This window comes from Apostichopus japonicus, chromosome 10, assembly GCF_037975245.1.
Source record: "Apostichopus japonicus isolate 1M-3 chromosome 10, ASM3797524v1, whole genome shotgun sequence".
NCBI classification, from domain to species: Eukaryota; Metazoa; Echinodermata; class Holothuroidea; order Aspidochirotida; family Stichopodidae; genus Apostichopus; species Apostichopus japonicus.
Genome location: NC_092570.1, coordinates 17,955,112 through 17,980,457, shown reverse-complemented (window position 1 = coordinate 17,980,457; position 25,346 = coordinate 17,955,112). Strand labels below are relative to the sequence as shown.

Sequence of the window (25,346 nt, the reverse complement as noted above, 5' to 3'; positions counted from 1 at the left end):
GAATGAAGATTTTATGAATTTCGTAGTGAAGCCGACGTTCACGTGAGAAGTGTGATGGGGGAAGAGAAGGGGCGTGGAGGGGGGGGGGGTGGATTTCCTTCTCCAAAAAGAATATTAGACGTCAACCGGGGCATTCTGAGGCATGGGTGCATAATTGGGTTTAAACGCAAGTTTGTGGTAATAAATACCCCAATGAAGTGTTAGCTCAGTGGTTAACGCCGGTGCCTTCCAATCAAAAGGTCCCCAGTGCGAGTCACTGCAAGATTAATGTATGTCGTTCAGTTACAGAGTTGTTGACAATTGACAATTCATAATCATGGACGTTAAATATGAATCTAAGAGACTGAATTCGGTCAGCTTGCGGCTTTGATAAGCCAATGAGGCTTCTTCGCGAGTTCCTGCTTGCAGGAGGATCTAAAATACATACATACAATCCTTTCCCAACTGACCGTTTCACCCGATTGGCGATGGAGGTGTGGGCAATTCCCCCTCCCGCCAGCCACTTCCCACATCGACTGGAGATGGAAGTGTGGGCAATTTCCCCTCCCACCACCCACTTCACAAATCGACTGGCGATGGAGGTGTGGGCAAATTCCCCTCCCACCACCCACTTCCCACATCGACTGGCGATGCAGGTGTGGGCAAATTCCCCTCCCACCACCCACTTCCACATCGACTGGCGATGGAGGTGTGGGCAATTCCCTCTCCCACCACCCACTCCGCAATTCTCTTCTACTTGAAGGGGGAATTCGAACTAAGCTCTAACAACCTAATTGCAACCCCGTCGTCTAACTACACCAAACTTGAAAACAACTTGCTATCTTACAATGCGTATATAGATGTTTGGGTGGGGGGGGGGGGGGTTGTCGGACGGTGACGAGGATAATACGCGAAAGGGTATTTTCTAAACTGCTAATATGGAAATTTATTTGGACATATTCTTGCTTTTTTTCAGTATATATATTTGGAATAATGCATTATTATGAAATTAACTTTACCACTATCATAATTCCCGCGTAAAACTCCTTAGCTGGCCCATTATTCCGTTACATGTTCACCGATGGAATATTTAACATAGACTTAAATATCAACGGAACTTCAATAAGTTCAATCAAATCAATAGAGGCTCCAAATACCCACAAATGTTTGATAAATTCAAGTTCATTGCACCTATAATAACACCCTTAAAATATCTTCCATTTTATGGACATTTCCATTCAAATTAGAAATTATCCAATGACTTCAAAATGGCTTTTGTGTTTCTTAAACTGAAATGTTAACATATTCCTTTGCACTATGCGTCTGAAATTACATACTACTTATATCCATAGACAAAGCTAATTAAGAAGGGACCCCCCTCCCCCACACCCCCATCGACCGCTTCTCCCCGAACTGCGGAATATACCTCTTCAAATTCAAAGTAGGCACTCAGACAATATGACCTAAATGCATATTGCTATTACGATATTGCTATTACGATATTGCTATTTACGATATTGCTATTACGATATTGCTATTACGATTTTGCATATTACATATTGTATTGTCTTGTATACGTGTATATATTATGCATGATTTAGTCATATTTCCGTATTTATAACTGATGTCAATTCACTTTTTTCTTCTCATTTGTCTTCGTTCTATTTGTAATTATTACAAACCCTTTTCCCCTCGTTACTTTGTCGTGTATCAACAGGGCAAAGAAAGTGATAAATTTGATTTTAGAATTCCATTTCATTTGACACGTGTCCTTAGAGACTTTAGGCAGCTTGTAAAAATTTTCCGCCACGAGACCAAGCTTAACAAATTCTTCCGGAAAGTTGTCTGGTTGGTGACAAATAAATTCAGTATACACGACAAATGAGATTTTGTTATTTCTCATTCTCAATCAAGTTTTAACAAGTAACTTACATAGAGTGTCATCGTCAAGGGGTACTACTGCGGTGTATATATTATATAAAAAAACGACACACCGGAATACTTTCTTTTCCATAAAACATCGATGAAAACTGTCCTTTATTGAAGAGGGTGGAGGGGAGGAGGGGGGGGTGGGTGAGATGAGATGTATTTTCTTCCTATAAGACTCCTGAATGTTAAAATAACGACATAAATCAGCTACAAGCAAACTGTTTATCATTTGGAATATTATTTTCAAATTTGTATTTCTCTATCATCTTTAAACTAGGCTTTCAAGAAATGAATGAATATGAAGGGCGCCCCTCGTAGACCCTGACGATAGGTAATGGCATGTATACTTGTTAGTGCATAGTATGCCCTTCTTTTCAATCAGTCTTGCAACTGATTAATTAAATAATTTACTTTTTAGAGTTACTGGTGTATCTATGAGTATTGTGGGTCAATGTTGATTCTCAGTTATATATAGTTGCTATTACGCGTGTCATCGGCATCCTACTGTCGTACAAACAGTTTAGGCCTTAACCTCATTAAGTCTATACCAGTACATTGTGAATAGATTTATGTAAACTTACTAAGGTTAACTAAATATAATTCTCTGCCTTTGACAAATATGTAAAACTTTCAACCATTTCGTAACACAGAGTTGAAATCTACACACAAATCAAAAGGGCAGCTTCAATATATATCGGTGTGTATAAGTTAGCATTTTATCTAGTCCGTCCGATGCAAACCTTACGTTCATGCAGTACATACTTGTGTATAAAGATGCAGGAACTGATTAAAATGCGGTTGTTCTCAAAAAAAAGGAAGCTTGTAGGTTTTTTTTAATAATCTCCAGGAATCAGGCTGTACGAGGTCTTCCACATGTTATATCAAACAATAACACATTTAATTTTATATGAAAGTCACAAATTACATTATTCGTGTATTTGGGATTGACAAGAATTACAATTTGTGTTCTAACTCTCCATTTTGTCAACATCCAAAACCTCTTGGAAGGAGGGGGGGGGGGCACAGAAAATACCAATTGCTGTTATTACTATTACGTTAGATCTAACGAAAACTGCCAATTAGCTGACCTGCCGTCGCATTGGAAATTAGAACCAAACCCGTCGTGGTGTTTGACATCGGGATTCATTCACTGTATCCCTGTCTGGTTGTAACGTATACCATGAATCTAACGCTTATTAATTATTCAATAAATACTACTGTTCAGACTTGAGTCATAATGTGTACTCACATTGTACTCGTACTAGTCCTAATGAATTTTAACTCAGTAGGTGAGTCATTTTGGAGATATTTAGTCACGAAATTTAAGTGTGTATTGGTTAGAACAGCTCAAACTCCTGATCCCGAAGAAGAATATATAACAGACACTATAGCCCACGATTAAGTACTTATACTAGTACACATAAAAGACCTTGTACTTTTATTTGTACTCATACCAAGTGCAATTTAACGTGTACTCATAATAATGTTGTACTAACTCGATCTACATGTCTGCTATATAGTTCACATATACGATAAAATTGAGTACTATATCACACAGTATGTATATGACAATATCTGAATTGCGTTCTGCCATTTTACTTTCTTCGCAATAACGCATTCCTGCTCTTCTAAGCTTTGATTCTCAGCATAGATTGTAACTCTGTTCTTGTCACAATATTTCTCAGCATAGATTGTATCTCTGTTCGTGTCACAATATTTCTCGGTATAGAATGTATCTCTTATTCTTGTCACAATATTTCTCGGCATAGGTTGTATCTCTGTTCTTGTTACAATATTTCTCGGCATAGATTGTATCTCTATTCTTGTCACAATATTTCTCGGCATAGATTGTATCTCTCTTCGTGTCACAATATTACTCAGCATAGATTGTATCTCTGTTCTTGTTACAATATTTCTCGGCATAGATTGTATCTCTTATTCTTGTCACAATATTTCTCGGTATAGATTGTTTCTCTCTTCGTGTCACAATATTTCTCGGCATAGATTGTATCTCTGTTCTTGTCACAATATTTCTATACTTCGTTTTATTTGCCATTTGTCTAGTATTTTAAATATACATTTATATAACATTGATAACAAATACACGTCTCTGCTAACCTTTCGATTTAATGGGTGTCCCTCCTGCAGAAGCTAGAGTGTACTTATTCACAAGGCCGAGGATCTTCGAAGAACATAACAAACAAGAGATTCACCGGACGAACAGCCATCAAAGGGATAAAACGCTCAACAGAGATAAAAATATTTTTGCTCGGAATATTCGTGAGCAAATTCATTCTAATTTCAAGTTTGCTCGGACTGAGAAAGCTGTGATATACGTGTACATAGCTCTGTCGTAATGAAATGGAACCGTCGCATCAAGCAATAAAGAAAAATATATAGAAGAATATTCTTACATTTACGGTTCCCTTTCAACATAATGGAGAAACCCAAATCACCAACTATTAATACATTTACGACTCCTGTCAACGTAATGGAGAAACCCAAAACCGCCACCGAGCTCCATCAGTAAAACCTGAGTGTTGTTAAGAGTGCAAGTTACATCTATGGTCTGTACAGTTTTAAAGAATCGCCCAAACAGTGAACGTGACAAGGATTTTGGAAAAAGTCTTCAAGTTTGGGATTTTTGACGAGGAAAACCAAAAAGCAACAAACCGCCAACATGATGTTTGATATAATCAAAGTCGTTTTGATCGCCATGTTAATGGGTAAGTAAAATGTTGAATTTTCTTGAACCATAAATTCTTGTATTGTCCTTTTTTTATATGTAGATAATTTAGCTGACAATTCGTTAGTTTTCTAACATAATTTCATTCTTTTATTTTGAAATCTTTTCACTCTTGTAAGATTCAAACATATAGTCTGTAAGACATTGCTCTAATAATAAAGTTAGGATTCCCGTAAGATTCACGGAATCCGATTCACGAAATCGTTAGGTACGATATTTGCATGAAAAATCAGTTTATATTATTTCTTGTTGTAAGATAATGTTTTTTTGCAATCTAAGATGAAATTAATCCACATGTTGTCTCCGTATTAAATGCGATAAATACTGTTCATGTTAAATCACGTAGTAGGTTGATAAATATCCAAGCAAGAAGAATTGTACCTAATTATAAAATAAATGTTTAAAATGAAAAATGTAAAAATATAAACAATTGGTCTTTACAAGCCAGTTTTTCCATGAATTCCTGATCAAATGCATGGTTGCAATAATCATGGTTTAATGACGGGTAGATTTAAGTTCTCTAATTGCTGTTAGACAATTTACAGGGAAAATATTATTAACATGTAAGGTTACGACTAATAATCATACATTTATGCGTATTTAATTAGTTCATTGATATAGTTATTATCCCCGACAAAAGGGGCCTGGGAGGGAGGGAGGGGGGGGGGGAGACAGGGGCCTCATTAAATTTCAAGTAGGCGTCATTTTTTATAATGAATATATATGATGGGTTTTATATTAGTCTGACTCTCCCAGACACTATTTCATGTATTAATATATTAAATCAAATGGATAAGACTTCATCAAATGACTGTTGAAACTGTAAAGAATTGTGTAATTTTGGTATTTAAGTATCGAAAATTATCCAAAAGCATCGCAAGAAGTTTTAATAAGATTACAAATTAGGCCACATTATTGTACACCCCTTTTCAACTCAAACACAAAAGTGATAAGTACGGTAACACAACCTTCCGTGTAGACTTACTTTTAGATCGTATTTATAGCCTAAATATGTCTACAAAATGTCGCATATCATGTATAATATTTGATTTTGTTGAGGGAGGGGGGTGGGGAGGAATAATAGATTCCCTTACACGGAGACGGATTCAACAATCCTAGACCACACAAGTACGGTAACACAACCTTCCGTGTAGACTTACTTTTAGATCGTATTTATAGCCTGAATATGCCTACAAAATGCCGCATATCATGTATAATATTTGATTTTGTTGGGGGAGGGGGAGGGGTTGGGGGAGGAATAATAGATTCCCCTATACGGGAGATGGCTTCAACGATCCTAGACCAAACAAGTACGGTAACACAACCTTCCGTTTAGACTTACTCTATAGATCGTATTTATAGCCTAAATATGTCTACAAAATGTCGCATATCATGTATAATATTTTATTTTGTTGGGGGAAGGGGGTGGGGAGGAATAATAGATTCCCCTATACGGAGACGGATTCAACAATCCTAGACCACACAAGTACGGTAACACAACCTTCCGTGTAGACTTACTTTTAGATCGTATTAATAGCCTGAATATGCCTACAAAATGCCGCATATCATGTATAATATTTGATTTTGTTGGGGGAGGGGGAGGGGTATGGGGAGGAATAATAGATTCCCCTATACGGGAGATGGCTTCAACGATCCTAGACCACACAAGTACGGTAACACAACCTTCCATGTAGACTTACTTTTAGATCGTATTTATAGCTTAAATATGCCTACAAAATGCCGCATATCATGTATAATATTTGATTTTGTCGGGGGAGGGGGTGGGGGAGGAATCATAAATTCCCCTACACGGGAGACGGCTTCAACGATCCTATACCACACCCCTCTTTCCACCCCGGTAACTTACATGTTTTTGTCCTACATTTTCTACGTTAAGCAAGTTTATTCTATAACTCGAAATTTACAAGGCAGAACACATAAACAGCGTATTTAATTTAATGCATAATATCAGTTGGTTTTCTCTGCTGTCAACACAAAATTCAGACATTTTAACATTAATCCTTACCAAATTAATTGATTTGATTTCTCGTCTCAAGAATTTTGTCCTAAACTTGTCTTGCATATTTGTATAAAATCCCTGGATTTTTACAAGTACCTCTTATCTGCCTTCAACATTCCTTGAGTGTAAAATGCGTATGGCAATAAGCTGCAGGGAGAATAACAAAATTGATTTATGAGTTATTATTATTATTACTATAACTCATTCGTCATGATGATTATTTCAATAAATGTTCCGAGAATGATTTATCGGTTTTGATGAATGCTATAAGACGAGAGCAGATCCAAGGACAACTATGAAGGTATAAAGATAAAAAAAAATGGAAATGGATCCCTAATTTACTTTCAGTACCAGGAAAAATTGTGTTAAATGTATATTAGTTATTGTTACGATGAAGGCGTATGCCTAATAAATATACATGGCCTTGGTGTGGCTAGCTTGCGGGATTTGATCATGGGTAGTTTGTGACATTTCGACCAGACCATTCTTAAAGCTGTCTGTATTTGCATTGAGGTGTAACTTAACGTCATTCCGATGAAACAAGGTAATATTTACAGATATTTAATGGATAACTAGTAGTTATATGTGTGACTTCAGCCAGTTTGGTGTTCCTAATTAGCGGGGATTTATTACTGCTTATTATACAACTACAGGAAATGTTCTGGTCCAACCACTTAGTAAAACGTTTTGTTGTTGATTTCAGTTTTAAGTTTGCAAAGCATTACAGTATAATGACATCTTTCATGAAGTGGTTTGGTTTACTAAAGTAACATATTATGTTGTTGCCTTAAATAGCTTTTCTTTTATAAGGCGAGAATGCAAAAGGCCGACGAAAGCAAATCCAGTCAAACTTTAGGGCACAATTCAACTCAAAAAGTCAAGGGGTAAAAAATAAGAGCAAAATTCACAGATGAAAGGTGCTCATAATCCATACAACAAGTTAGCTCAAATTCCGCGCAAAATTTCTGCAAAAATTAAGCGCCAAAACAAAAAATGAGCGTTACATTTTGAGGTTAACTTTTATGGCAAGATACAACTAAAAATTCGAAACAAAATCAGCGCAGAAAAAGAAAAGTCTGTTTTAAATATATTGTGCTTTTTCATTGGCTTTCAAAATCATAACAACATAACCTCACCACACATGATTCAGATGCATGTATCTATCATCCTAGTCTTATTTCATACATATACTCTCCTTATATCCGTTTAAATAGTACCATGTTTCCATAATAATATTAATCGGTAATTAATTCCACGGCGCTTAAGCGATGACAAATGTGGGAGAAACCCGCAAGGGCTTATGGATTACAACTTACACGTCGGGTGGCTTCCAATTCAACTTTTTCTACTCAAATTTGGAATCTTTTCAATTTAGAAAGTAATTTCAGATGGGAAAACCATAGATTGCTCTCGGATGAACAACCCACTTTACAATGACCCGGCCGGGGATCGAACCCCGAACCTCCCGATTGTTAAGGCTCATTTCTTCAAATGCCACTGCCTTTATATACACTTGGGCACAACACCGGTACTGGAATTTTCATAAGTTCCTGCATGTAATTTCCTTCTCGTCACTGCCAATCATACTTTTTATGGATATAACCAAACGTAGTTATCTTTTTAATAATTTAAAGAATGACTTTTGGCACGAAGTTGAATTATGTTATGTTTTATGACTTTAAAGTACGACTATTGCATGTAAAATATCTAAGTAGTATATTTAGAACACCTGTGTTTGAGAAGCGACCAACTTACGAGGTTTATAAAACAAAGTTACTGGGCTACTTAGACTAGCAAAAAGACCGCAAGAACAAAAGCAATACAATAGGAAAACATAAGACATATCATGGCTTCAAATAACATGTTTGTAATAGTGCATAATAAACTTTTCAAAGACAAATGCTGTTGGGTGGCATACATGTTGCTTATGTAAATTTAACGGAACATTTTGTTGAGTTACTAGAATTTATAAAAGAAGTTATGAATATAAAGAAACAACTTTTGAACCGAGGAGCCGGCGGTATCATCGATTTAGCATTAAAGGGGCATTCCAAAGGTTTGAATATTCCGAAAACTAGAATAGCAATAAAAACAAACACTGGGCTAATTTTTGTTCGTTATCGTGAATTGCAATATGACATATTAACATTAAATTCTGACGTCCTTATTTAAGAAATTTAATGAAGACAGCGGAAAAATAAGCTGTCTTATCCGCCTAACCACACGTCTCCTTTAATGTTTACTGCTTTGCGGAAAGAGGTTTCTTACGTTCTTTGCAAAACTTTACGCGCTACAGGAGCGCATTTGGCCTCCGTATTTTCCCTCAAAACAGTTCGAAAGGGATTGGTCCTTTTAATCACGCAAATATTGTTCTCTCTCAAAATTTGATTCGACCAATGACAATCCAGAAAATATTAAGCCGTTGGTTCAAATATAATCATAACAAACTTCACATCTGTTCTCGTTTAATTTTTAATGTAAAATTGATAGTAACCGAGATATGAAACAACCCATCCATAGAGAGAAATCAATTTCAGACAAATCGATTGTTCCCATTCTGTTCTTTTTCTTAAATTAAATATATTATTTTCATAGTATTATATCATTTTCACTGAGAAAATTGTCCTGCCCTTAATTGATACAGAGGTAATCATGCAATGTTGTGATTAACGAATGGCTTCGTTGTATAAACATGAGTTTTCGCATTCTATTTAAAATACGTCTAGGCTGATCATATAATGTTAATATCATTTTAATCCAGACATCCAGCTGTGATTGTTTAGTATCTCGATATCTAATATCTATTTTCTTAACAGGCTACAGTATTTAAAGACTACAAAAGAGAATTAATTTCCAATGTCTGTAAAACAATAGTTAGGTAAATAAAGAACTGTTGATCCAGCTTACATGGTCAAATGGTTTCATCAGGGTGGAAATACTCCCTGAAGATATCGATGTGACCTGCCCCAAATCGCACAGTACGGTACCCCCAACCTTCAGAGTACTGTTCTATATATGTATAGTAAAGAGAGCAAAATGAAAAAAAGAAATTGGTCAAATCATGGCATTCGTATATACGTGACCCACAGTCTTACGCTTTCTCCTTGCTGAGAAATGAACATCATCTGCAGTCAGAAAACTTTATGTATAGGCTCACGACTCCAGAGCTTCCACAAGAACTGGGCCACGACCCACACTGAACCCCACCCACCCCCTTGGAATCGGTGTTCAGAATGCGCGAAATCCGGGTCCATCGACTGGATGTACATTTAGCATGATGTTAATCCATAAGCCCCTGTGGGTTTCTCCCACATTTGTGGTCGATTAAGCGTCGTTAAAATAACTGCTGATAATTATTATTTTATTATTATTCTTAGGTAGGCTATTATGCATGTTGTCGATGAGTAATTGAAGTAAGTTATAACTAAAAAATAATCAAGTAATCAAAACATAAAATTATACATAGAATATTTTTAACTGATAAAGTTAATTTTAATACTGTAGAAATTCGCTGATTCTAAAACGGTTGAGAATCCATATGGAAAGAATTATGCACCGGTCGCGTCCCACATAGGTTACGAACATATAATCTAGTACGAAAATACTACGTTATCCTGAGATCAACATTACTGCCAACCATACCGCGTGTATTACTCAAAACAGGATTCCATTTCATCAACAATTAAGCACCACATTGTTTCTCCAAGCAAGGAAAATGTAATCAATTATTCATTTATTTGGTTCCAATTCCCAATATTTCGTCACCCCAGCCATTTGAAATCAGTATTATATTACTTTGGTTTTACATTATTTTGAAAGGAATTTTTCTCTAGTCTTGCAAAAGAACTGTACTATAATGCTATGTTAGTATCGAAGAACAACAAGGACTCAAATCAACATGGTTATAATCATTTGACAATTATTAATCGTTAATACCGTCATTACAGTTTCACTCACTGTGAAAACTAATCCCTCAAGAATATTGTGTGAGCTAATATATCACCAGGCGTTGACAACTTGTGGCGAATGATTTTTGTTTTCATTTGAATTAGATAGTGACCACATCCATGTGTAACAAAATACGAACAAGTAAGGCTATGTGAGACAATAAATTCAAGTCCTTTCCCTGGAGATCTCCTCTCTGACGAGCAACGCATCACGTTTTCATTGCGTGTGATGGAGCCTTGTGTTAACAAATTGGCGTTTATATGTATGATAGGCTAACCATATGATCTTGTGAATTGAGGATTACACATACGTCTGAAAGGAGAAGTGTTTTTCATGCGGTTATCACGCTATTCAGTGGTCGTCTTATGATTGTCTGGATGCCAGATTATTAATATATGTACTACGTTGAAAAAAACTCGACCAACGTTGGACAAAGTTGCAAAAATGTAAACCTTTTCGTATTGTCAGTTTAAGTTTGTTCAAAATCAAACAATTGTTGATTTTCTTACTGAATGGAAAAAGGTTTTTCCAAGGGTGGAACTCCATTCTCACATGGTGGGTCGGTTATATTACCTTGGTGGGAATTTCAGCAATCTATAGTGGGACTATCACAGAATGAAATATCATACTGTCAGTGTGGCCTTCTCACACTACAACTATAGATCTGTCATATTTTAAAGATGGGTGTCATACAATAAGGGACTGTCTTTTTACAAAATTGGGACTGTCGTACAACCAAGTGGGACTGTCATATACTACAAGGGTGAGACTGTCATACTACCAGGGTGGGACTGTCATACTACCAGGGTGAGACTGTCATATTACCAGGGTTAGACTGTCATACTACCAGGGTGAGACTTTCATACTACCAGGGTGAGACTGTCATACTACCAAGTTGAGACTTTCATACTACCAGGGTGAGACTGTCATACTACCAGGGTGAGACTGTCATACTACCAGGGTGAGACTGTCATACTACCAAGTTGAGACTGTCATACTACCAGGGTGAGACTGTCATACTACCAGGATGAGACTGTCATACTACCAAATTGAGACTGTCATACTACCAGGGTGAGACTGTCATACTACCTGGGTGGGACTGTCATACTACCAGGGTGAGACTGTCATGTACTACCAGGGTGAGACTGTCATACTACCAGGGTGAGACTGTTATACTCTGTTGGACTGCCACATAACCCAGACGGGATTGCCATACTACCAAGACGGATCTGCCATACTACCAGGGTTGCAATACTAGCTTGTAAGCTAAATTTGCAATATATAATCAGGTACATATGTATGATCTATAAGCTTTACCTAATTTGTATGACAGATTGTAATCCCTTCTACATCTGTTATTGTTAATCATCTAACGTCCGGAGACATGTCGACGACCTACCGTACTTAATATATATATATATATATATATATATATAATGCATAGACACAAGTGTCTGCCAACTTTTCGGTTGAAAAAGTCTTCTTTTCTTTCTCGACTCATTGCTTTCCTTCCGGTGGAAGTTTTGATTATATCTTAAGCTGTACTAATCGCTTAAAGGATATGAACATGGTGACAATAACATAAATTATATAAATTATATCTGGTTTGTGATTGGTGACACATAGGCTTCACAAACACTTTCTTAACTTATCTTTATTTCTCTAATCTAATAACTGATGATGAATGGAGAACGAGACGTTTCCTCGCATTGTAACAAAATACATTACAAAAAGTTTATTTATTGCTACATACATTACATAACCAACGGTACAATTCAAAGAGATCCGAATTATTCGGTAACTATCTGTGAACCTATTTTGCGTCGTTTTTCTAACATTTCTAATGACAATTCCACGGAATATTGGTTATCAACAAACAAAGATGGTATTAAATTACGAACGATGGCTTTCTCATGAAAGAAAAACATTAAGGGTGGGAGATGGTGATTATGCATGAAGAAGGTACGACACGGTGCTCCGTCATTGTCTATACCATGTTGACTTGAAATTGTAAAGAATGCAATCAAAATAAGTACCTTGTTGTTCTTTACGTGTCAAGAAACCCACTTTACATGAAGATTCGGAAACACCGATGCTGTAGTCAAAATATGACATTCACTTTTGAGCTAGCTATATGAAGAATGACACTAGATCGCTCATTTTCGTAAATTGTCAAGGAAACTATAAAGAAACTGCTTTATCGATTTGTAACGGTCAGTATGGCTTTTGATATAATTAAACTATTAATATAAAAAAGTATAGTGACATGCTCCTGAATTATAAATTAATTTCTCACTTTTAAATTGAAATGACATTCGCGTGGAACGTATGGATTCATGACAGTCCAATAAAGGTACAGAGTAAAATGTTTGCAAAATGCATAATCGGAATTGATGATTTTGATGACATCTTCAAAATAACAAAAGTTATTGTATAAGTGTTATGACAATGTATGTCTCGGTGCATTATTATCTTATATTAAGCCTGAATAAATTTCTATAATCTCAATTTTAGGCCTGTCCGACCTCTGCCACCTCCCATCAGTCCCTCTTCTGTCTAATACAAACCTCCCCTTCTAACTCTCAATATAGAATTTTCAGTTAGAAAATTAGAATATTCCTGAGAGGGTTTAGTCTTGGCTGCCAGATGTTTTAGAAGTATGAACACAAACTCACATCTATTCTATGTTAGTCTCGATTTACATTCAAGTCATTTTCTGTTTATTGATTATTCCTTGCGGCAAACCGTCCTAATGGACGGAGTACCTCTCTCTACATTCTGCAAGTAGTTCTCCGTCCTGCTATAGCCACGAGGAAGCATGGACAGATATACATTTAATGCTATAACCAAAACACCATCTGGTCAAGTTTTGTTTTTGCCCCGAGAAGGCACTTCATGACTACGCATGGCATTTTTAAAGTAAAGCCGGCGATTGTTCGGTGGTAACCTTAATTATGGAACTATACTGCTTTATCACCCCTGGTAGTTTATTTTATTGTAAGGAAATGAAACTCTTAAAATTTACTTTGATATTAGAAATGCAGGCAAGGATAAACTGGATGATAAAATCACGGGTAGAGAGGCACGGGGAACCTTAACACGTCTGATTATATACATTTTATTATAAACGGACTTATTGAAACAATATACCTATCCTAACAGCCGAAATGGTCTCTGTCAGTACTGATAATATATAAAGACGCACTTTTCCTTCAGACGTTTCGCAACGAAAGAAAAGCCAGTTCAACTTGAGACCAAATCAAAGAATTGACATAATTGTTTTAATTAAAATAACCATGATTGGCCCAGCTGTTGGAATTCTAAACTAGGACGTTGTCTGTGTTCTAGTTCAATATTTTGACCTCATTTTGTTGACCTATTTTGACCATATATATGTTGGCCCTAAACTATACGAGTATTTTGTACTCTGCTCGAGTGAAATAGACAAATAAAGTGTTGATTTCCAACAACGTACAAAAAGTCAGTTCGCTGCACTAGACTGCACACCTCACTACTAAAGTTATCTCCGTCAACATTGAGAAGTATCAGCAATTATAATTAATTAATGATAATTACTTATTAATGATTAATATGTATTCCACTGCTCTATATAGACGCCAAAGCTAATATCAGTTGACGTTAGACAAAAGTAGCATTAAGACAACAGTAAGACGAGTAAACAAATCAGTTGGGTTTAAGATCACAGAGTAAGCGCTCCGGCCAATGTCAAGTCGATAAACAATATTTGAATATTTAATTTTACATATTATCTCGAAAAAAATAGGCCAATATAGTTACAAATTTGGACATCGGTTGGCAACAATTTGTAATAATCGAGGCTCGGGAAGCTTCGGAGAATTTTAAGTTTTTTTTTTACATTAGTCTTATAATGAGGCCTTTGGAATCTTATGATTTTGGATTACAATTTATCTTACGATATATTGATTTATCCTTCCATTTATCCAACTGTTTTAACGTTCCAGAGTCTTCTTATCTAACATACTATACTAAATCCACCATTGTGTTACAACTCCCCCACCCCCCTCCCCACATCTCGTTTATTAGTCAGTATACTGCTTTAACTTTTTCTCGTCCATTCCCTCAGCTTATCTAATGCTTTAACTTTCCTCATTCATTCATTCATCTCAAACAGTCAATGTAATATTTTTCGGTCTATTAAAGATCATCAACATCAAACGTATATTTATTAAGCGATCTTGTCAAGGTTTTTTTGTTGTTGTAGAAAACAGTAAAGATAAAATCACACGTGACCATGTTAAAAAGCAGTTATAAACCCATGACTACACAATTGCATTATGGTAATGATATGGAAGGACTAATAACAGAAGCAAGAAAGAAAATAAAAGATGACATTCGAAATCATAAACAATCATTTGTAATCATAATTCCGCGCAAACTAGAGAGAAATTGAACACTGTAAATATCGTCTTTTATATAGAAGTAATTCCAGAATATCGGAGTCCACATGGATATAATTACTGTTCGCTATATTGCGATATTTTTAACACTTTCAACATACTGTCATGGACAACCCCCGGACAAACTAGAATGGGTATGAACAAGTTAAGAAGAGGTACGAACAATATATTGCTGGGCACAGTACTCAAATTCTGTAACTTGTGAAGTTTTAGTATATATTGTGGTGGCACAGCTTAGGATGGGGCGCAGTACGGGAGATTGTGGGTACGTCCCCGTCCATTTGTCATGTACCCGAGCCTGGCTACGGGTCTGCATGGTTATGTGTTAATATCAAATTGTATTATATATATATATATTCATATAAAGTTATATTCAACATGTAATAACTTTACATATCGGACAAAATACCTTATAATGTCTCCGATATCCAGATATTCAAGTATAGACTGACACTTACAATATAGGCTAAGCATAGACTATCGTTCGTTTTGTTTCAACAGAAAAGTACTGGTATTTGCTGCTTCTTTTTAGCAAATAATTTATTTCTTTTTGACAAACAAGTATTACTGTTTTACTTGTTTATTCAAATAAATTGTCAAAGTCAATGCGGCAAGTGTGTGTTCTACATGGCATTAACTCATTCACTATACTTAATTAGTATAAAACGCTGACATGGTACATTAATACTGTCAAGAGGAGATTTTGCCGCATCAGAGCTCTACAAGGCAGCTTCTATGAATTCTCCAGAATAGATTGTGTCGAAAATGGTTTCATTCAATGACATATACTTGCACATTCACAACTTTTAAGTAAATTGAAATTAAAGGTTGAAAGTTCTCAATGTCATAGCTAATATTAATAATTGAGAAAACAAATATCTTGTCACAGTTTATTGTTAACAGTGTAACAAAGAACCATTGAGCATAGAGTACAATAACCGTGATAGAACGAAATCAACTGGCTGGCTGTATATGACTGCTGAAATCACTCGCCTCACCCTTCGTACCCCTCCGTCGCCTCTTGTCTCCCTCTTTATGAATCCTCCATTTTAGCAAACTATGTTTTACAACGATGTGCGTGATGATATGTTGTAGGCCCTCCGCGGGTGGACTTTTGTAAAACAAGCATCTGTTCCCGACTATATGATGAAAGCAGCCTTCACTTTTGTATGCATGATGAGAGCCCAAACGTTTTAGTTTTAGTAAAATGAAGTCCATTGCTATGGATTTCATCACAGTTGTCAGTTGCTATAGCAAAGCCCCCATATTATGACACATAACATGTATTGGTAGCATTTCTGCGATAACTCTCGGCTAAGGTGACGACAATCGATTTTACAGCTGTTCCGTCTATTTAAGTTTAGGCCTATATCCTTCCTATACCTCAATCTATATAGCCTCTGTAACATACGCATACTTTGGTCCTCATAGATGGTTCGTCGTACAAGAGTTGGTCATGCAACCATTTGAAACCGGGACTGATGTTGTGCAAGATTAAATTCGAGAGTTTTGACGGACCGTCATGTCCTTGCAGCCAGTATGAGCGGTATTCATATATGTATACACACACACATATATATATATAGACATGTATAGTATTTTATAGTATTCTATCCCACCTTGAGAGAAACCCGTTATAACCATAATGTCCAAGATGCAAACAACACAAAACAAAATTAACTAAAGGAAAGATTAAAGATAAAATAATACACGGTATTTTATGGCTGATTATGTTATCTGAGTTTTTTTTTTGCATATAATTATAAACCAGCCAATCGAGTTCCTTGTACATAACAATATCATATACTGTTTGTTTTCTTACAAAACAAATACAGATACGACAGATTAGAGAAGATCAAAGCAAAGCCCTCAGTTTAAGATGAAGTCATATACCATTTTGAAAGTGTTTCGTTCATACAATATCATCGGCCTTGGTTCCATTTATTTCTGCAGACTACAAATACTTTAACAGGAATAGACGAAGAGCAAACGTAAATACTGTGAAAACTCACCCGTATGCCTTCAATCAATTCTTAGTCGTTGATCAAGTATAAATTATCCGCTGTAGGCAATATATATCTTCTATTTCGCTGGATTGTTATATGCATTATTATTATTATTGTTATTATTTAATAAATTAAGTTTATTACCCGAGGTCATCTAGAACTAATCTTAAGAACCAACATTTATGTTAGAGGGAAGTAATTTAATGAAAGGTGTCTGTGTATATAAAATATATTTTAAAACCTGCCTCCAGCAATGGTTATGTATAAAAGTTCTATATACATAATCTATACAACAGGAGTAACTTAACGTTCAGCCTTTTCATAAATTAATTCCCCAAGTGACAAAATTGCGGTCATTTTAGCAGCTTGTGACGAATATCACATATCCTTTAACCTTGGAGGATTTTTATGTCAGAGACTGGTCTTCAAGTGCCGATATAACTCTCTAATATTCAATTAATCGATCGACATACAGTAAGGTTAGACTATGGATGAATGCTCTGCAATAAATGTTCATATGCAAAAACCTTCCTTGAACCTTGTCTCAAATTAATATTACATATGCATAAACTGTTCATTTTGTCTTCTTCTTGAGCGATGAAATCATATAAGAGACGGTGGACGAGTATTCGAATCATTTTATGTCCCACTTAAGTCTTTCATTTCAACGAAGACGGGAGGCTTTTTGCTTCTAGCGAGTCTGCCTAGCTGTGCATTAGGTTAATTCATTTAACGGTAGCGTAACATGCACACAAAACATCCTAATGCACTTGTCCTGTCAGGTAATATTTGCGCGCTTAAGTGGAAATTTTCCACGAGTCAGTGATAAAAGAGATTGATTAATCTCTTATCATATATCTACGTCTACCAATACCATATAACGATCAAATATTTTCAAAGCACGGTAAAGATTTGGCGGAGACTGATGGGTAAGATAACGTATAGGCCTACCGTGAATAGACATACTTAAAAACCAGGCCTACATGTTGTGTCCTCATTGAGAGCTATAAGTGGTCATGTCAATCGTACTTTACATCGACATTCAACATTTGAAGAGTCTCTGCAGGGCCTCTGTAGTTTCCCTGCTTCGAATAGCTCTTATGAATTTGAATAGATTTCCTCTTGTTTCGCCGAGGGCTTTAATTGTCACTAATAGTAATGAAGCGTGCTATGTTGACAGCTATTGATTTGTTGCTTAAATTAATGATTTTATTTCTCGACAAGAATTTAAGAGAAAAAACAAAGGATGCCAGGTTTCAAGAGCAACGAATTTATTTTTTAAATAGAACCGCGGCAAGTTAAAGTTCTTATTAATACGTTTAGGCTTTTCTAGCAATTGTTTGTTCTTGTCGACATCATCAACCCGGGATTAATACAATCTAGATGATAATTGCAAATGAGAGAGTAGTAGCGGGACATACATCTTGTTAGAACTTTAGAGATTACCGGAAAGAGTGGTTTTGCCAAATTTGATTGATCTCACGACATGGAACATTCATACCAAGAATCTCTTTCAGATGCAGGTCATATATTAGTACTGGTGGTTATTTTCTCTCTGATAGTACACACATTGAATACACTTTAATGGCCTTTGTGACTTTAAACAAGGAACACTGCATCGGTAGCACAGGAGGGTTAGTTAGTGAACCTATAGCTTCACATTAACGTCCATAGTGACTCTCAATAAGGAACACTGCATCGGTAGCACAAGAGGCTTAGTTAGTGAACCTAGCTTCAAGTTAACGTCCATAGTGACTCTCAATAAGGAACAATACATCGGTAGAACGAGAAGGTTAGTTAGTGAACCAAGCTTCACATTGACGGCATTTGTGTCTCTAAATAAGGAACACTGCATCGGTAGCACAAGAGGGTTAGTCAGGGAACCCAGCTGCATATTAACGGCCATTGTGACTTAAAATAAGGAACAATGCATCGGTAGCACAAGAGGCTTAGTAAGTGAACCTAGCTTCACATTAACGTCCATAGTGACTCTAAATAAGGAACTCTGGACCGGTAGCACAAGAGGCTTAGTTAGTGAACCTAGATTCACATTAACTTAACGGATATTGTGACCACATAGGAGTAGTAATTTCACTGTAGACAAACAACGGTTAGTGTGCCCCTGACATTACAAACATCTGGTACACGAGGCAGTTATTTTTACCACATTGGAGTACCATATCGCTATCAAATATTCTCTACACATACTTACCGTTATAAAGAACCTAATGCAAATGTATAATGAAAATATGGTACTGTGTTTTGGTTTGTTTGAGGGTCTCACAAGTTACATAACGTGTGTCATGTGAATTTGAAACATCCCCTAGCACATGTACTAATTCGATGTTAAATGGAAGGATTTCATATTTGTGAATTTGATCGTCTCCGGTTTGCAGTTTTTTCAGAAAAACGTTCATCATGCGAAGGTTGTACAGAAGGACGACAAGAGAATGTTCCTTAGAGTTATCCTCATCCCTAAATCTGCCTCTCAGGTTCCATCTTATATTTGAATTTCCTCTTCATATTACACACTTCCCTTTCCTCAAATTGTTCAGTTGAGTCCTCTTGGCAGCACATCAGTATTCTCATCACGAACATTTCACAAAAAGTTAAACAATATTGCTTCGAGGAATCACGTGACTTCTGCCAGAAGACGGCAGTCGTTGCAATAAACCCATAAATGATTAGTAGTAGTCCTTTTGACCTTTTACAATGTATAAGCTTCGAGCCGCCAACTTTCAAGTCGATCTAAATCAAGGAACTCTCATATCTTAATATATATTAGCATACCGCATTGCAATGTATTAGCTAGGCGAATATGCGGTTTCGTCTCCATTCGTACGGTACATGTTGGTGTTGTGCCCTTCACTAAACAGGCTTACCTATCATCGTATTTACCCATTGTATTCTCGTATTGACCATCAATTTAAATGAAAAATCTTTTAGTAAGAAAGTTCATAGCTTTAATTCACAGAAGTGTTGGCTCACGGTGGTTAACGCCGGTTCGAGTTACTCCAAGATTAATGTATGTCGTCCAGTTACAGAGTTGTTGACAATTGACAATTCATAATCATGGACAGTATATATGAGACTGACTTTGGTCAGCTTGTGGCTTTGATAAGCCAATGAGGCTTCTTCGCGAGTTCATGCTCGCAGGAGGATCTAAAATACGTACATATAAATACATACATCATGTGGCCTACTAGCTTTGAAATTCAATATTCTTATGACGTAAGCACAGTGCATGCGCAGTATCTATGCGTAGAACACCTTTCGGCCTTTTAGGTTACCTCTTAGTGATCTATTCTCCGTCGAAAGAACTCGTGATACTTCACTGTACCTAACAATGTCATAATTACATTATCACATCAGTTCCTATCAAAGGTGAACTTTGGTTAAGAAAGGTTCAAGTGGTTTGGTTTTCGTGTCCAGTCTCCCATCTTGGGTGAATTTTCCTGCAAAGTATTAATCGTCATAGTTCAAAATCCCAGTGTAAGGGTACTAGAGGGAGGGGGGATGGGGGCGGTGAATCACAACAGTGGATGACTTCTTAAGAAAAAAAAAACATTATTTCAGTTAAGCACTATAGTGACTCGTATTGTGACGATTAAAGCCTACGGGTTTTCTACTGTAATGTTACGATCCTGCAAAGTCAGGACTATACTTCGTTCACTGACATTTTGCACTGAATAGTATACTATACTATAGTATACCTTCTATACTATACTCCACCACCTGCAAACTCATGATACCACTAAGGTCCGGGCTATCCGTTTTTATATGAGGTATGAACCTTTTTCTCATCCAGCTGTTTGCGTAAGTGAACAGCGTACAGTGACATATTATTGATATGCAAATAAGGAAGCCACGCGTGATTGAGTGTTGATTAATACTATGGTTAAGGGGTCACACGTTTCAGAAAGGTCCCCTGCATCAGCCTATACAAACGCATTGTGTTTTAAGTTAAAAGATGAATATGCTAATCTTGCAATAAATCTTTTGTACACCGTTGGTCGTTTAACATCGTTTAACATTCTATCCGAAGAACTAACGTACTTTGCCTAGATGCATTTTCTTTCTTCGCATTTTCAAAATATTTACTTCTTCTAATTGTACAGGCTTTGGATCTGCTTCGGAGGAACAGCATCGACTGATTAATTTTCTCTTCAATTCAAGTCGATACAATCCAGTCGTTCGACCAGTCGTAAATGAGAGTGACAATGTAGATATCAGAGTTGAAATAGAACTGGATCAGATTAGCGACGTGGTACGTATAATGTACTTAATGTACACTTTAGTATTCTCAGGGGTGTATATCACACTATATGTATCGCAGACAACCATACTCGTCTGTGGTTCACTGCCCGAGAAAAAAAAAACGGTTTTCTTTCACAGGAATCAAAGCACATACGATTTGCTCAATACCCTCTCACCCACCCCCACCCCCATATTCACTAGAAACCAGCTAATCCCTCTTATTAAGTACCATGTGTTGTAATCTGGCGATTGCTCCTTAAAAGGCATTGAAGACTCGCCCCAAACCGCGTGCCGCCATCTGAAAAAGTTAACTTTCCGTTGCTTGCAAGTGAAGTTTTATTCTTGTCGCTACAAAATGCAGACAGTAATAAAACGTGATAACTTGTTATCTTTTATCTGGACCTGAGATTTCCAGTGCGGCTATGTACACTGTGTTTTGGGTATTGACCGTATTTGTATGACTGTACACTAGTGTCTAAGTACCGACGGTAGCAAGCTGTGTGTATTTTCTGGGATCGATGGTGGTGTCGAACACTTCTGTTACACCTCATTCGAAACTAGGTCAGATTACCGGCATGAGACGTTTCTTTGTGCGGGAGTATTCACATCCTTTAAGTAGACATGAATTGATATGATTTACATTTTGGAATGTGCAATGGGCTTTGCTTGCACTCTCTTCATTTAAAAAAAAAATTAGCCATCATTTATTGTCAAGTCTTTTCCATAATAAACAAACTTATATAAAGACATATATATGACAATTAATTACAGTTTGGTTACAAATATTGTATGGTTGTATGATAGAGGTCCTCGATGTTTACCATGATCTAGGTATTCCTCAACTTGTAACATAAATTTTAATTTATACAAAAATTCGTTAACGTTGGGAATGCTCATATTTAATTTCTTCTGGAATATATAGTATTTGATATGAAAAATTAAAAAAAATCAACGGATGCTCTATAATAATAGTTGATAGCCGAAAAACATATCCGACTTGGAAAAATAACTTGTCTATTAAAAAATGTTACTCAACAGCTAAAACAAAAATCAAAAATTATTTTACACTCCCAAAACAAATGTTCAATAGTCTCCTCCTTTAGGCCACAGTAAGTACACCGTGAATTGTCAATTAAACCCACCAAACTCAGAAGATGGTTTGTCCCAAGTATACGATGCAGAAAACAAAATTGAAAGTATTGTAATTTTGTCTCCTTTAACGACTTGAAAGGAATTTGAAAGATAATAGGACATTTTAGAGAGCTATAACCGAAGTTTACATTCCACTTAACAATACACTTTGGAATAGTTATACGTGTCCCTGAATAAGCTGCTTATAAATGAAACGAGATAGTGATGCATTGTTAATGAATGGTCTTTAAAGGAATTTCCTCGACACTATTGCAGGCATCTAATGACCTTCTCAAATGACCTGAGATAGCATTTATAATGCCACAGTAAAATGTGAAAGGACAATTTATATCGAATTTTCGTTTAAAATCAAGAAAACTTAAGAACTGGCGATTTGCATCTAAAAGATTATGAATATGAATCAGGTTTTTTTCTCGTACAAATGTTTGTAAAAATTAACATAATTGTTTACTTTAATATTGTGGTTGTTCCAGATAATTTAATCAATAAAATTACCAGTATGATTCGTATAAGCAAAAAGAGACCAAGCATATGGTACATCATTTATGAAATGATTTTCCGTTTTAACGTCGCCTGGCATAAATTTACATTCAAATAGAAATTGTTTACCAAACTTTTTAAGATAATAGGAAAAATACATTTCCTAATGAGCCTCAGTAGTGTCAGTATATCTCTTAACCCATGTACATTTTTAAACCATTAATAAAACTGCTTATATAAGTAACGTTTAATCCTCCCTCTGAAATTGAATTAATCATAACAGTACGTTTGATTTTATCGGGTTTTCCCGCCCAGATAAAGTTATACAAAACATTATCCACAAGCTTAATAAAATAATTGGGAGGATTTGGCAAGCAATGCAAACGTTTTCACCAAAATTATTTTACAAATAGGAGTAAGGTCTCTACATGACCAGAAATTCAATGACTTCTTTAGTTGAGACAACTTGGGCACGAAATTTAACCGAAAAATTTCATCGCCAGCATTGCCAATTTCAATACCCTAAAACAGGTATTTCACTCTCTTCATGATATGCGTACAATATAGTTAAATGTGGAAAGATTCTGTTTGTTTAAAGCCATCGTGGTGCCGAGTGTTTTATCAGAGAACAAAAATCCTGGTTTTATCAGATTCAGGGACTGCCATTTAGGCTATATACGGTACAAAAGCATTCTTTCTGACGTATATCAGCATGCTCTCAGATTCACGCCTTGGGTCTCTCATATCATGCTTTCGACTCACTTGAATATACTTTTGTATACGCACCATATTACCATGTAAGGTAAAACTTAACTTCAATGAAATGTCAAACTGCAGTAAACTTTCAGAGCAATTGAAATTAGTGGATATTCTCAACATTACAGGAATAACTAATATTACTCTACTATAAGATTACGTTATAGAGTGTTTTTTAATGAATTTTGATTTACCTCCGCACTGCATGTAAATCTTCCGTTTAATATTACACCACAATATTACACCACAGACCTTACACCATGATAACGAGCCGAACACTTAAAAGTGGATACATCCGTCTTGTGAGAAGTGTTTTGTCCTATGATCTTTTTATTCATCTTAATCTCTATCTTTGGGCTAATCTGTATAAGCTGTTTAAAGTGTACTCGCTGACACTGAAAGTTGTTTTCTGGTTTAACTACGGTAGCTAGTTTTCCCTTTATCATATGATTTTTGCTCTCGGAGGCTCAAGTGACTATAGACGTACACTGAAGGTTTCCATCCTACATTATTAAATCAAGCTTGACTTTTGCGTTTTTAACGTAACGATAAATCGCTTCAGGTCGTTTATGAATATTCATATTACTTCTATTCTATCTTGAATCAATATTACCAGCTTGAAATTTTCGTCTTCGAAAAGCCACTCATTATTTCCCGCCAGTAGTAAGTAATATTTATCTAAAACGTTGAATTCGAACTTTAGGGCTCTCTTTCTTGATAAAGTAGTAAACTTTAAACTCTCAAAAAAATGAGAAGTGTTTATATTTCTCTTAGACGTAGCCTAAAATTTTCACCTTCCAACGGCCAAATCAGAAACGAGGTCGTTTTAATATATTCGTTGTGAGTACAGAACTATCGGCATTGTGTTTGTATAGGAATCAGTGGAAATGTAAGGAACGCCAAAATAGAGAGTATTCCCGAAACTTATTATGCAGTCACAAGTTGTGTGACACATAACGACATACCATCAGCAAAAGGAAGAACCTGTGACTGCATAGTGAGTTTACTAAAATAATGTCTCTCTTAGCGTTCCATAGAAATACAGTTACGTTGGATGTGAAACTGTACAGGTGCGTAGCTATATACAAGTATGTTCCCGTACGCGTTGAATTAGAGTTAGTTCAGCAATCCTTAAGATACATACATTGCGCCCCACCCCCCTCTCCTCTTCATCCCCTCCTCCTCGATATTTGAGAAAAAATGCATCAACTAACTGAGATGGTCTCCAAAACACATATTCTTTTCTTTTTAACATTATAGCCAATGACATACAGAAAGGTGATTATTATAAATCCACCAAAGAAGAAATACAGTTGATCAGATGATGACATTTTTGTCAATGAAATGAACTTAAATTAGCGATTAATTATAGGTTATTATTAATTGTGATTACGGGACACTCAGACATATTTTACGTATTATTTCAGGAATTTGAAGATTTTTTTTACCTCTTCAGTTAGTACCATACACTGTAAACAATACTTAGTCAATATGACTTAAAAAAATTAGTCACAACGATGTCTCTATCGACCAGTTTTTTCTAGTCATTTGACTATATAACATTAGTTTTGTGACTAATTAAATTGAGTTTTCTGACTAATTAAAATTAGTCCTACTACGATGCCTCTATCGAC

The 25,346-nt window shown here is 36.0% G+C and overlaps 1 protein-coding gene across 1 annotated transcript in view; it reads left to right on the top strand.

Moving 5' to 3' along the window:
* The first annotated feature begins 4,467 nt into the window (after positions 1 to 4,467).
* Positions 4,468 to 25,346, top strand: part of LOC139974916 (neuronal acetylcholine receptor subunit beta-4-like) — a 49,304-nt gene continuing 28,425 nt past the window's right edge. Inside the window, exons 1-2 of the mRNA XM_071982469.1 lie at positions 4,468 to 4,634; positions 21,186 to 21,334. Of these exons, the coding sequence (XP_071838570.1) occupies positions 4,589 to 4,634; positions 21,186 to 21,334 (195 nt within the window). The 5' untranslated portion in view covers positions 4,468 to 4,588. The remainder of the gene's footprint in view (positions 4,635 to 21,185; positions 21,335 to 25,346) is intronic.